Here is a 15,660-nt window from a genome sequence, read left to right as displayed (position 1 = left end):
AGCAAATCCATTCAACCTACACGTGAATTAGCAGCAAGGTTTGACATTACCATTCCAACAATATTGGACCATTTGAAACAAATGAGCAAAGTAAAGAAGCTGGATAGATGAGTACCACATGAATGAAACAAGCATCAGAAGAGAAATCATCTCAAAGTTTGCCTTTCTTTGCTGTCACAACATAAAGCCGAACCATTTCTACGCCATATTGTTACGTGGGATAAAAAATGTATTCCTTCTGACAATAGCAGGTGTTCAGCACCATGGTTGGATAAAGATGAAGTGCTGAGGACCGGGGATGGTGGCTCACACCTGTATTCCTAGCACTCTGGAAGGCAGAGGCAGAAAGATTGCTTGAGCTCAGGAGTGTAAGACCAGCCTGAGCAAGAGCAAGACCGTATCTGTACTAAACACAGAAAAAGTAGGCCTGGCGTCATGGCACGCACCTGGAGTCCCAGCTACTCAGGGGACAGAGGCAAGAGGATCACTTGAGCCAAGCAGTTTGAGGTTGCAGTGAGCTACAATGATGCCACTGTGCTCCACCCAGGGCAACAGAGTGAGACTTTGTCTCCAAAAAAAAAGAAAAAATGAAGTGTCAAAACAGTCCAAAACCAAATATTCATCCAAAAAAGCTAGCAGACCACGGTGTCTTTTGGTGGTCCAACACTGGTATTATCCACTATAGCTTCATGAAACCTGGTCAACTGAATACAACAGAAGTCAACTGCAACCAACTGGATAAAATGATGAGAGCTTGAGATTAAGCAGCCAAGACTGGTCAACAGAGACAGTCCAATCCTCTTGCAAGACAACACTCAACCACGTGTTGCACAAACAACTCTGCTCAAACTACAGCGGCTGGACTTGGAAACTCTCTGCCATCCACTGTATTCACCAGATCTTGCTCCAACTGACTACCACTTCCACCAGGGTTTGGACCACTTCTTACAAGGAAAAATATTCAATTCAAACACACTGAGGAAAACACCTTTTGCAGTTTCATTGCCACTCGCTCTCCAGGCTTCTTCATTCCTGGCATAAGCAAGCTACCATTAACATGGCAAAACTGTGTTGATAGTTTAGGCACATACTTTGATTAACTGTGCTGCTTCTTGTTTGAGATATCATAAACTAAACTTTGGAATCGGACATTTCATATTCATGACCTAATAACATTTTAAAGTCTGTAGCTGCAAATCACCAGTAAAAAATTACAAATGAGACTATGAGTTTGGCACAAGTAGCACATTCTGTCACATACCTAAAACAAACATCTTCTAGACTCATGGTACGACCATATAAAATAATACAGTGCTATTTTCTTCTATTTATGTGCTTTCAACTGTAAGAAATAACCAGAAACTAATTTCCTCTTCATACACCATTCCTCTTCCCCAAATCAAATGCCCTTTGAAGTAGGAATGAAGTGTTTGGAAAAGGATAGCAAATTTTTCTGCACAGGGAACAACCATAAATACTTTATGCTTTGTAGGCCATATGACCTGTGTCATAATGACTCAACTCTGTTATTATAGTGCAAAAACAACCACAGTCAATATATAAATAACTAAGTATGCTTGTGTTTCAATAAAATTTTATTTAAAAGAACAAGTGGTGGGCTGGATTTGACTCAGACAGTAAGTAGTCTGCTAATCCCTGGATCAAAGTACTCTTCCAACTCTGTGCCTTCCATTCTACTAAACTTGTGAGATAGCAATCAGCACAATATTTCATAGCATTTTCCCTCAAACATTTCTAAGACATTATATATCTAATTCATATCAAAATGCACACAACGCTTCATAAAGTATTATAAATGAATATTACAATGCCTATCATTTTTAAAGAAAGAATGCTCACAAGGTACTTTACTAACATCAAAACTTAAGAAGTTATATAGTTTTTATAATCCCAACAAAATGGCATAATTTTGTACTCACAGAAATGAAGTATAAACTCAATGTAATGCTTCCTTTTTGTTATTTCAAGTTATTACTGTTTTTAAAACAATTCCTTCAAACATCAAAAATGCCAAATTTACTCTAGGTTTTGAGAGCTTAATTTTAATATTACTATATTAAACTTCAATGGCTAGAATAGTTTTCAATTACTATTTGAGACCAAATTACTATTGTGGGTATATCAAAGACTTTAACAAATACAGAGATAGCTCTTCTCCACTCTGAAAACACCTGTCAGAAAGTGTAGAAAATTTCACTTTTGTTTCACAGAGTACAACAGTGATAAAAAAGAAGGCAAAAGGGGAAAATGCTGAATTAAAAAGTGATCTGCAAATGCCTAAGGTGAATTAGAGTCAAGGAAAAAGAAAGTATGAAAACAATTTCCCACACCTTATTTTAGCTATTTTACAGATGGCTAGGTATATGAGTAGAGTAGAAGTAGGTATAAATAGGTATCAGTTTACAAGCAAATTTACTAAAAAGAGTAATCTATAACTGTAACAATAAATTTTCAGCTGCTTTCTTCAAAGACAGAGGAGAAAATTTCCATTTTAACTTTCATTTCCTATTTTCTTATTTCAAAGGATAGTAATGATGTTGTAAATGAATGCATACCTTCAGCCCACAAGGTAGTGTTTAATAATAAATGTAACCATAATACTGTAATAAGTATTACCCTTAAATGGATGTAGTAAAGTACCTGAAAATAAATTGAAATGGTTCCAAAAGTAAATTACTTTTTAGTAAAGTAATTTAAGTGAGGAAATTAAGTGAGTAAATTACACATTTAAAATAAAGCTCAAAGGTCTGCTTTTCACCACTCAACAGGTTAAAAGAGACCACAAATAAACCCAAAAAGGTTCTTTAAACACAACATCAGATATTCCAAAGAATGAGGTGTTAAGGATAAAAGGTAATAAGCAAAGCATATTAGATATGCTCAGAATTTTTGTCTTTTTTCTATCACTGTTTTTTTTGAGACAGTCTCACTTTGTTGCCCAGGCTAGAGTGAGTGCCATGGCATCAGCCTAGCTCACAGCAACCTCAAACTCCTGGGCTCAAGCAATCCTCCTGCCTCAGCCTCCCGAGTAGCTGGGACTACAGGCATGCACCACCATGCCCGGCTAATTTTTTCTATATATATTAGTTGTCCAATTAATTTCTTTCTATTTTTTTTTATAGTAGAGACAGAGTGTCACTCAAGCTGGTTTGGAACTCCTGACCTTGAGCAATCTGCCCGCCTCGGCCTCCCAGAGTGCTAGGATTACAGGCGTGAGCCACCGCGCCCGGCCTCTATCACTGTTTTAAGGGAAATTTTACATAGACTAAGAATGGTTCTCTGAAGATAATATAAAAGGCACATTTAATAATCTCATGCAATTAGCATAACAAATTTGGGAAATGTCCTTAGTTTAGAATTAAAATAACTGTAAGACATTTTGTAAAATGTCAAACAGCATGTCTGATGTATGTTGAGAACTACACTTATTCATGATGTAGGACCCCTCATAACTGTGACTGTGTTAGAACATGTCTTTCAGGAACTTTTCAAATTTGGATGAAGTCCCAATTTAAAATCTTCTGTTATAGTAAGTTAAATTACCTGAATTTCCCATTTCTCATTAAAAGAAAAAAAAAACAGTTTTATTTCAAGTTCACCTGTAAGCGTTTCTTCAATTCCATAAATAAAGATAATACTTTAAAAATTACTTACAGTAAATATCCGTCTGCCAGTTCGATCAAAAGTTACACAGTACACTGATGACAAATGTCCAAGAATTCGTTTATGCATTTTCATGTGCTGATACACTGCAGTTGGAACAAGTCGCTCAAGTCTGTATTTCCCATTCAGCTTCCTTGAAAACAGAGTATCCGCTACCAAAAAAAGGGGAGGGGGAAATAAACGTAATCTGGAAATTAATTTTCTTAAATTATCACCTCTTAAGAATTCACATATTACAATTTGTCATATGTGGTAAAAATAAAAATGATTTCTAATGTATATGGCTCCTAATTAAAGTCTTCAAAGTAGTCAGTAAAAACATTATTTCACCTGAAATAAGGTAAATCAGGCACTATCATTCTTACTTTATAAGGAAGCAAATGCAATTAAATGACCTGTCCAAAATCACAAAGTAAGTCATGAAGCTAAGATTAAAACCTAGATTTCATTACTTTCTGGCTAGTGCTCTTCTAAAACCAAAAACATATTATTATTTTCTTTAAAGTCCTCATAAGATAGCTTTTCTTACAAAAGCAATCAAAACTAAAATCCAGTGAACTTTTCATCAACCTCTAAAACTTGAACACTTAAAATGACATGCAAAACGATGCTTAAAAGAATCTTTCCAACAAGATAAACGAATAAGTCATTTGCATTATGAAAAAAATAATTAAACTGGGGATCTTGTCGAACACCTGTAAAATGATTGCTTTTCTAGACCTCATCAGCTCTCTTTTCAACTTATTCATTCTAACATCATTTAAGATCTGACTTAAGTTTATCTTCTGCCCCAAAGCCTGATTATACTGACTCAAGCCCCAAATGTCCTTCCATCTAAATTACAACTGTACTGATACTTTCTATACTGATAACAGAGAAGGAGCTCAATAAATATATGTTGACTGATCTGTAGACACGTTATTAACCTATAGATTAAGGCTTTTTTTCTAACTGTGACTGCCACCTACATTGGACAACTGGCACTCAAGTTTCTCACTTGAATTTAGTCTCAAAGAAAATAAAATATACATACAAAATACTATCCAGCCCAGTTTTAGAGCATAGCAATTATGCCCTAAAGTTAATAAAACATAAATATCTTGGTATATTCTAAACATTCTCAGTATTTTATTCACATTCAATAAATGTTTGGCTTACACTATATTTGCAAACAACAAAAACTTTGGTCCTGGTGAAGAGATATGTAGATACTTTGCAGGTTCTTAAGCAATAATATGTCAAAGAATAATTACATTTAATTAGATGTTCTTTTACTACAGCAATTATTTAATATTTTGATAAAGTATTACTCTTGCTGTTAGCATGTAAGGTCTATGCACAATCTATCCCAACACCTGGGAATGTCTAAGACAAGTTTTGACAGTTGTGAATTAGCATATTTAGACTTAAGCTGGTTATGTAAAAATTTAACAGAGACTCAGTAAGTTTCCATCATAGGTTAGTCCCTGACACATTTTCCTTATGTACAGAAATGGCCTGGTAAAAGACATTCTACAATGCTTTGGCTCCAAATTGATTTAGTACAAGAATCACACAAAACCATAGAAATCAACTGTCCTGCCAAATGAGAATTCAAAACATCTTATCCAAATACTAAGGATTGCTGACATCTCAGAATAACCTGTCTGTTCTTTAAGAAAATATGCTATGATACACCACATTAAACATTGACAGTGTTACCAAGATGTACTTTAATTCCCTCCATCTAAAATTTCAAAATTCTCAAAATGTCAAATATGAAAATATTTAACACTATTCAGATGTGAAAATGATTGTTGGAGATAACTGAAATATCAAAGCTATTATTTCTCAATGATGATCAAGAATTGCATATGTTCAGAATTTTTTTACATGAATTTGTTATAAAGGCTATTTAAAAATCAGAGAAGGTGAAGTATTTCTAAGCAAAAACTACTTCCCTTATACAAGGGAAAGTATTACTGCTCTCTTAAATATAAGTCTTACTGAATCTCTGACCCATACTGGGATTAAATCTTTATTTTGGAAGCCAATTGAAAAAAAGAATATCCTTTTTAAAAAGTTACTTCACAGTCAACTTTTCAAGTAAAACTTTCCAGAAACACATTAAGTGAAACACATTTCTAGTTAAAACTATATTCTATACTACTTTGTAATGCTTAGCTACCAATTAATTATTTGTATCCTAAAACAGAAAGTACCTAGCAGAGTACTTGCTCTCAACCAATTTACAAACTACACAGCACTAAAAGACATGACATACAGAAAGAACAGCATGTAGATTACCAGGTAATAAGTTGATGATTCAAACTTTATAACTATAGGAGTTAGAGAAGAAAATGTAAGTATGGTTCAGTAGTTGAAGTACAACTGAGGAAGCTGAATTTGAGGAAGACCTGTCCAGATCAAATAGGTAGATAATTTTTACAAAGGCAGAGTGGAAGATCTAGGACTCACATTCAATAAATTTACATTATTTATTGTAATTTCTTTTATTATGCCATTTACATAATGTTTGTCTCCCTTACCAGATCTTAAATAGCTCAAGTACAGAAATTCCCTTCTATTTCTCACAACTCAATATAGAGGCCTTTTAAATAAAAAAGTACATAAATGAATCTTACTTAATAAGATACACAAGATGGTTCACTTAATTCATAGTTTCATGGCAAAAAGGTAAATGGCAATTATTCACTTTCTAAAGAAATTAATAACAGACTAATTGGATTTTTTGAGTTAAAAGGAAATGTCTCTTGGATTACAGAAACTCCTTAAATTTTATTAAATTAGAAAGTCAATTTTTAAAATGAGCATGGTTTAACAGATATAAGAGGATACAAAGGAATAAGTTCTTTATATGACATTATTATAGTTTTAATCTTAAATCCAGTAACATATGACTTTGGCTTAAAGGTACATTTATTTTAGCCTACCAAAGCAAACCTTTATCTTTTTCATTTGGCAAATTCTTCTCCTCCAGGGCCAGTTCAAATGTCATCTCTTCTAGGAAGATTGTGGTGAATTTCAAAAGCATCCTAACTGGTTGCCCTCTAACATCACTCTTCCGCTCAAAACTGCAAAGCTCTCATTTCATTCAGAATTAAAACCAACTTCCTTACAGATCAGCCTGTGAAAGCCCTGCATAAACTTGTTTCCCATAACCTCTCTGACTTCACCTGGTACTTCTCCCCATGACCTGTACCAGCTACTCTCATGTACCCCATTCTTCTAATGTAACATGCATGCTTTTCACTTAGGGTCTTTGCACTGGCTGTTCCCTCTGTCCAGAATGCTCTCTCTGGATATGGATAATTTCCTTGACCCCTTTTCAAGTCTTTTCTCAGATGTATGTTACCTACTCAATGAGGCCTAATCAGCCCATTGAAAATTGCAGCCCACCTCCTAGCATCCCCTCTAATTCCTGATCCCCCGTTACGTAACTCTGTACTTGTTCTTTATCCATCACTTATCACTGGATACTATACATTTATCTGTTTATTATGTTCATTGCTTATCTCCTACCTTCTCCCACTAGTATCTAACGAACTTTATATGGGCAGGGTTTTTTGTCTGTTTTGTTCTTTGATTAGCCTACGGCCTGACAATTGTGGCTGGTACTTAGTAGATGATCCATATATATTTGGTGAATTAAATAAATTACAAATTTATAAAACAATTAGGTTAGGAATAAAACAAAAATGGAGGAATTTTTTAATCTGACAAATTAAAAGATCCAAAATATAAATTGTGATTCATTGCAACTGCCCTGCAAAATGGATTTAATGGGAGGGCGAAGAGGACGAAGAAGTAAACATACTTAACTCAATTTTCTGAAAATAGTACAGTAAATGAAAGAAAAATCTCAGAAATCACTGTTATTCATTTGAAATGAGTTATTTTAAAGTTTAAAGTAGAAAAGGAACAAAATACTGAAAACTATCATTTGCAGTATATCATTCAGAACAGTCATGGAAACAAAGTCTATGTGCACAAGTCTATGGAATTACTAAACAAAAGACCCCCAATTTCTTAAATGAACTAGTCCTTGGGTTCTAATCTATTACTTCTGTAGGTATCAGGATTATAAATCAAATTCCCCCACGGGCCACTCATTCTTAATTCACACCTAGTTATATTTCAAGAATTCATTTATTTCTCAAATCATAATACCAATGCATATTCAATTCAGAAAATAAGAACATAAATGAAAGAAAAATCTACAATTCTATCACCTAACACAATCACTTAAGATTTTTCAAAGGTTTACACTTCATAAACAGTATTTTAATGGGTATGTTTGTATTCCTTAATGAAGTAAGAGATAAGCTTTCAGTTTTGACAGACTTGTGTTCAAGCTTGACACTATGGAGACTTTAAGCAAGTTATTCCTTCTAAACTTCAATTTCTCCAATTATATTACTGCAAGAAACATTTCCACTTTCCACAATATGCTTGGGCTTTCACATTATGCTGTTCTTTGGTATCCCACAATTTCACAAATTTTAAGTAGTCAATTCTATCAATATTTTTCCTTTCTTTTGTGATTTCTTTCACTGTTTTACTATAAAGTCTTCCTACTCAGCCAATAGTACAACAAATATCTACTTGTATCTTCTTTTACCTGTTTTGCAGTTTAAATGTCTCATTTAACTCTTTAATCCATCTATAATTTTAATACACCTTATTAGGTAAGTCTCTAAGATATTGTTCTCTCCCAAATAACCAAACATTTGTTCTAGCCTTTCCATTTACTAATCCTTTTCTTTTAAACTGTAATTACATTATCTTATATATACTCTGTGCTAGGCCACTGACATGCCTGATAATCTATTTATTTCTATGCCAACACCAAAATTTTAATTGTACAATTAATAATGTTTTAATATTTATCCAGTTATCCCTCTTCATTATGAGTCCATTTAAAAATAATATTTGTTGGCCGGGGTGCGGTGGCTCACGCCTGTAATCCTAGCTCTCTGGGAGGCCGAGGTGGGCGGATCGTGAGCTCAGGAGTTCGAAACCAACCTGAGCAAGAGCGAGACCCCGTCTCTACTATAAATAGAAAGAAATTAATTGGTCAACTAATATATATAGAAAAAATTAGCTGGGCATGGTGGTGCATGCCTGTAGTCCTAGCTACTCAGGAGGTTGAGGCAGGAGGATTGCTTGAGCCCAGGAGTTTGAGGTTGCTGTGAGCAAGGCTGACGCCACGGCACTCACTCTAGCCTGGGCAACAAAGTGAGACTCTGTCTCAAAAAAAAAATAATAATATTTGTTAAAGAATTTTGAAGATAAATGAAAAGTTAAAAAAATTTGTTGGAAATGTAAATTTAATTTCATTTACTAAAAAACAATTGACATTTTTCTATCCAGAACCTAGTGCTTTCTTCCTACTGGGGCCAAATTTTAAACAGATGATTTTTTTAAAAGATAAACAATTTTTTTTTTAAGTTACCTAAGTTTCTCTCACTATACCATTTGAACAAAGTTCCTGAAGAAAACATGGGTAGCTGCTATAAAAAAGGATCTACAATAACCTTAGTAACTATATTTTTGAGGACATTAGAAAAATGCATGATACAAATCTCTGTAAGTACTAAAGCGGAAATACCATTATCTCACTCTGAAACACTTTTTTCTCTTTTTGCAAAGTACTTTGTAAAATAGATAAGCACACATGGTAAAACTGCAATAAATTACCCAACATCAAAATTAACCATGATTAAAAAAGGTGATTTGGAAAATATTAAAATTACTATGAATTAACAAAAATGCAGGTTAGTTTTTTGTTTTTGTTGTTAGTTTTCTGGTTTTGTTGTAACTGTTAAGAGCAATATAACATGCTATATGATACTTCCTCCAGTGCAGGAAAGCTGTTCCCCCCTTCAGAATCTAAACTGGAGGACCCTAGGACTAGTGCCTACTACTTCTGCCAACTCATGAAAGCAGAGCCCTGCTGGAAGCCTAACAAAATGCAAGAAGCATTCTGCTGCAGATTCAAAAACCTAGAGAATCAATTTTTGTAACAGTAGGAGAATTAAGTAAGGAGGTAAAAAGAAAACAGAGTATGTAATTCAGAAGTTATCTCAGTACAATTGTGACCCTTTTCTGATACAGAAAAAGGGATACTCAGATAAGAAACAACATCAGAGTATTTTATCAGAGATTGTATTAACTAATTTTTATTAAATTCACTTTTTTTTTTACCCTGTTTTGACTAATTTTATTCTGTGATTCTGGTTAAAGGAAACATTTGGAAAGACAGCTCCCGGGTTTTCTGTAAATAAAATGCAAAAGAACTTATGATTTATAATTAGTAACTACAGAAACAGTTCCTAAATTAAAATATAAAAGAGTAAATTCTGGATAATCAGTACCCTAGGTCTCATTTTCATCTCTACAACCTGTGTTATAAAAGGCTTTGGCTTTTTAAATATATGATTAATTACTGGTTATTAATCAGTTACTCATATAAAACAAGAGTTTGGCAATCTATGACACTGAACTTGAGTGAAGTACAAAAATATCAGTAACTTAAGCAAGAATACACGAAAACAAATTCCAAACTGATTTATCTCTGATATAATGCCATCTCCAATTTTAGATTGAGAATTAGAATTCCCAACAAAATGATACCATGATACTCATGACCAGACACTCAGAGAGCTTTATCTATAAAAATGACCTTTCAAGCTCATAACAAGTCCAAATAGTTGTCTGTATATGGTGTTGGTGATTTCAGAATTTAAGATAAATGTACTGTGTGACAAAGTATTTAATAAGGCATAAAATTACACGAAATGTTATTCACTTTAAGAAGCACAAAAGTGTTCTAAAGAAAAGGAGATTTAACTGTGGGGGTCACAAAAAATAGCTAAAAATAATTTTCTAACAGAGATGTTAAGTTAAAGACAGGCATAAAACACCTTGAGAAAATGGCTATGAAGGAATAAGAAAGCCTCCATGGCTTGCAGCTAGAAAGAGAGAGGTTCTTACTAGGAGGACTTCAAGACTCTGATGACAGAAAACATCTTATTATCTCCTGCAATTAAGAACGTGAGTAAATGTCAAAATAAAATACAATATACAATATGGGGAGAAAAAAGTCTATAGAACACTATTATGATGTGTAGCAGGTTTGAAAAATAATGGCTAATATTTATTGAGTGCTTTACTACATGCCAGACACTATTCAAAGCACTTTACTCTCATGTAATCCTCATATATCCTTTGAGGTGGGTGCTTCTATATCCCTTACCAATAAGGAAACTGAAGGATAAAATATAATTCCCAAGGGTGAAGCCCAGGTTTAAACTTATGCAATCTGCTGCCAAAGAGTCTACCTTTAACTATACAACATGCTGCCTGTGTGGACAAATATTAGAAAAAAAGACAGAAAGGAAACATACCAAAGTATTAATAGCAGATATGCAGCAAGACTGGTTTTTGAGTTTTCTCTGTTTTCTAAGCTTTCTCCATTGAGAACTATTCATTCCAATTATTTTTTTTTAATAAACTATAACTCAATCTACTTCAAGGAACTCAAAAAAAGCAGTAAGAAAAATAAATTGATTAACTTAAATTCAAACACTGACAAAAACAGACCCAGGGATAAAGATGAAAAAAATTTAAATTTATTTAATCATAAAAAAACCTAAAAACTAAGTATATTAAACTATATGAATGTATATTATACACTGAGGATGATAACCATTGCATATTTGACAATGGATTGAAAAATGATATGTTATAAAGAATTCACATATGTTTTGATTCAAAAGCTGTAAGATAATACTACAAATGGGCCATCAATTTTGTTTGTAAGTTTTATTTATAAAATCTTTTCCACGGAGTTTTTAAAATAAAAGGGAAACATGCTGATGATAGTTTAGATTCAATTTTATTTAGGAAGGAACCATATAAGGAGGAGAATTTAATTCACTATAGAGCCACAAGGGCAAGGCTTGCTATAATAATTTTTCTGAGGTTACTAATACAGATAGATATAAGAAAAGACAACCAAATACTCATACTTTGAGGGACAGAGATAATCTCGGAAATAATTCAACAAAGACTGCTTTATTTCTATAGCACTACCTGATCTTGATATTAACCTGCACCAGTAACTAGCAGGAAGAAACCTACATAGGACCAAGGACAAATAATCACCATAAAAGTAACTATAATCAACAAAAGTAACTATAATGAATAACTACTTCAGTTAAAATAGGAGGGGCAGCAATATTTGAAGGATAATCCTGTAATCAGCTTTTTTTGCCACAGAAAAAGGGGCAGGGGTAAAGAATAATGGGAATAGAAGAATAAACAAAAATAATCACCTGGGCAACACAACACCCATGAGAGCTTCTCTCCTTATTTTACTACTGTAACTAAAATAATTAGTATGTACAGTAGCTACTCTCCAGATCTCTACATAATCAATTTTGGTGTTTAGTTGTACTTCATGCTTGAAACACACTATGTTTTTAAGATTTAGCAGATACCATAAAGATGAATAATGTCTGAAAAGAACAACCAAAATACTAAACTGCCATAAAATATAGTGAAAAGATAATGATTCCAAGAGTTAAGTAAAAACATTTTATAAACCAAGTACACAAGAAGCACTAAAACAAAAGGCAGACACTATAATTACTAAGAATAGTATTTATTCTTCCTCTTCTTTACTCTCCTGGAAATTAGCCTAATGCTACTTCAAACAGAAAACGTTACAATGGTGTAACACTTTGTTTTAAATATTTTAAATGGTTTTATAGTTATTTTAATAAAAATTTGCTTTTATTTTAAACAAAAATTTTTTAAAGTTATGTAGTTTTGTTTTATGTCAAACATTTTAATCACTCAATATTGAGTCAACAAACATTTATAGAGCACCTATATAAGCCACATATGGGCTACAGCATATAACAGGGAAAAAGAAAAGACATGGTACTTACCCTCATGGTGAATGCAGTCTAGCAGGGAAGAAAGACATGAAACAAGGACTTACAACAATGATTGTTATTAAATAGCGGGTATAGGGAAATCTTGAAATATATAGCAAAGAGTCTAAACATATGGGGGGGTGTGGTAGTTATCAGGGAATGTGGGTAGACTTCTCCGAAAAACTGACATTTAAACTAAGACCTGAAAAATGAACAGCCAAAGAATGCTGATGGGAGGCGAGCATATTCCAGGTGGAGGGAACAGCATATGCAGTAGCTTAAAGCTAGAAAGAGCTCAACATTCAAGCAACATAAGGAAGTAGGACTAGCACACAGAGCACAAAAGGACAAATATCAAGAGAAGAGACTGAGAAGGTAGCGGGACAGACTACGGAGTGCTTTCTAAGCTATATTAGACATTTGGACTAAATTCCAGTAATAATAGGCTGAAGTTTTTAAGGAGAAAGGAATGGAGTAATATACATAATGAAATTTGCTTTGGTATAATTTACTGCAGTTTTCTCTTGACCACGATGAGGATGGATTGAAAAGCATGTAACTAAAAGCAAAAGCTGACTTTGCAAAAGAAATCAAAGTGTTCAAAAAACAAAATTTCATTTTAGAAAAAATTTAATCAGTTTGACAAAGATTTTTAAGGTTTTCACAAGAAATTGAGTATCTGCTCTCAATTTTAAGTATTTGTCTGGTAATATACAAATTTGAAAAAACATACCATGCTTCATTGTTTCTAGAGTTCAAACACCAAGGCATAATCCAAAAGCCTACTAAACCAAAATCAATAAATGGAAACAACTGGTTCAACAATAACACAAAGAATCTCAAAGAGAAGGCAAAAGGGTGCTATATAAATGTGATAAATGTTAAATATATAATATGTGAAGCAAAAAAACCTGCAAGAGATATAACTAAATTAGTTACTACCTCTCTAACTTCAGTTTCTTCCTTAATAAAGTAGGAGTTTCTTATAGAATTGCCATAAAAAGCAATGAGACAAAATGTTTTATAAACTCAAAGGCATTTCATATTAACACCTACATGGACTATCCCTATACAACCAAATTCTCATGTATTATAAAAGTAAATATGATGGAACATAATTTTTCTTTTACTTTTTAAAAGACTTTGTGGGAGACCATTTTCCCTCTGCAGCTTCCTTAAGGAACTGAACAAATCTTTGTTTTGTTTATATAAATATCTACTCAGCCTGATCATAGATTTCCCAGTTTCAAAAGATTCTAGGAAAATGTTCAAATCCATAACCTCAAACAATCGCTGGAAAAATTCAAAATAAAAAGTCAGAGACCTTGAGAAAATAATATAATTTGCTTCACTTAAAACAGATATGGAAATTCAACTTCAAACCCAACAATCACTCAGGAAAAATACGTGATACAAACTAAAAGAGGAAGTGGCTAGTGATTCCTAATTACTACTGGAATTGCTTGCCAGATACATCACACAAAGTGGGGTGGTGGAGGAGATATCCCTCATCACATCTATAACCTAAAAACAAATTTCATTCTATTATTTACAAAAAAATTAAAACATAGCTACAAGAGCAACAATTTAAACTCACCTAAGGAAACTGTCATTCTTCAAGTTTCGCCCCTTTTTTGTCAACCATAATTTGAAAAGAAATTTAAGCAAAAGAAAAAAATAAAAATAAATATCTATTCTAGATATTTGGCACTTTGGCATAATGAACATTAATTTTATTTCCCTAAGAAAAACCAAAAATGCTAATACATCTTGGGAGTCTCTCACAGCTAAACTGTTTGTAAGAGGCAAAAGAAGGAAATAGGGAGGCTGGAGGGGAGAGGTGGGCAGGAAGAAAAAAGTTAATAAAACAAAAACTGCCAAATAAAAATATGAAGAACATTCGGGGAATAGATTAAAAAACAAACACCAGGACAAAAAAGGAATACAGATGAGTTGAAAATGATTAAACAAAAATCACAAATTATAAAACCCTTATAAAACTAAAATTATAACTAGAAAAGCAGAAGAAAATGAGTTCTGAAAGAAAAAATGGTTACTAAGAAAATGACAGGTTGAAATAAATATTTAAATAAGTGATGAGCAGATCTCTACCTAGGATATAATAAAGTATGGATAGAGCAGAAAAAAAGGAAAGACTAAATAGAACATACTAAGAAAGAATAAATGAATAGGGAAAAAACTCCACAGAATATATTTATAATCCTATAATTTATTATTATAGGTAATAATAGGTAATTATATATAAATATAATGTTTATATTATAATTGTATGTTAAATCTTATAGATTTATAATTGTATAAAACAATCTAAAAATTATGTAAGAAATATGAGGAAAAATATTAATATAACCCTAAGAGTCTAAGACAAAAAATTCCTGATTGAATAAATATTAAGAAATTACCAACTAGAGAATTCAAATATTGAAAATATGCAAAACATAACACTTAAAGTGTGAAGAGAGAAGTGTCTTCTTTTCAAAGATTTGCATCTAGTTTTAAGGGACTCCTTCTCCCTTTGTTCAAACTAATTTTCTCAGAGTATCACAAAATTATAAATGTAGACAAGACCTATGACTTCTTTTATTATAAAGCCTTCTTAGTATTAACTAGATGCTTGAGTGGTAAAGTTATTTTCCAAGGCAAAGGTGTTTCCTTACACTCAGTTTTAAGAATAGGTTCTTCAAAACTCCTTATCCTCACCCACTAAGACTACAGAACTTAATAGCAACCTTTCACAGAAGCAACAAGTAAAACACAAAAGTATGGAAATATCTAGGCAAAATGCCAAAAAAGATGAAAAATGGAAGACATAGAGGTAAAGGTCACTTTGCTAATTTGGTAAATGTGAGAAAAATGCAAACAGATCAGTAAAAATTTATTTAATATATAAAAATATTTTTCCAAAAGATAAACATGCATTCAATGAATCTCTAAATTCAACCTTAAAAACTGATGTAGAAAGTTTATTTCCTGATCTCCCCCTACCCATGTCCACTTATTATTGAAGTAG

General features: G+C 32.7%; 1 protein-coding gene across 1 annotated transcript in view; it reads right to left on the bottom strand.

Annotated features, from left to right (window-relative positions):
- The window catches only part of PHIP (PHIP subunit of CUL4-Ring ligase complex), a 134,401-nt gene that overhangs the window by 94,870 nt on the left and 23,871 nt on the right, over positions 1-15,660 (bottom strand). The window contains exon 7 of the mRNA XM_012791157.3: positions 3,676-3,836. Coding sequence (XP_012646611.2) covers positions 3,676-3,836 — 161 coding nt within the window. The remainder of the gene's footprint in view (positions 1-3,675; positions 3,837-15,660) is intronic.

Source organism: Microcebus murinus, chromosome 5 (genome assembly GCF_040939455.1).
Source record: "Microcebus murinus isolate Inina chromosome 5, M.murinus_Inina_mat1.0, whole genome shotgun sequence".
Lineage (NCBI taxonomy): Eukaryota > Metazoa > Chordata > Mammalia > Primates > Cheirogaleidae > Microcebus > Microcebus murinus.
Note: the sequence above shows the minus strand (reverse complement) of the source record. Positions and strands in the feature narration are given on the sequence as shown.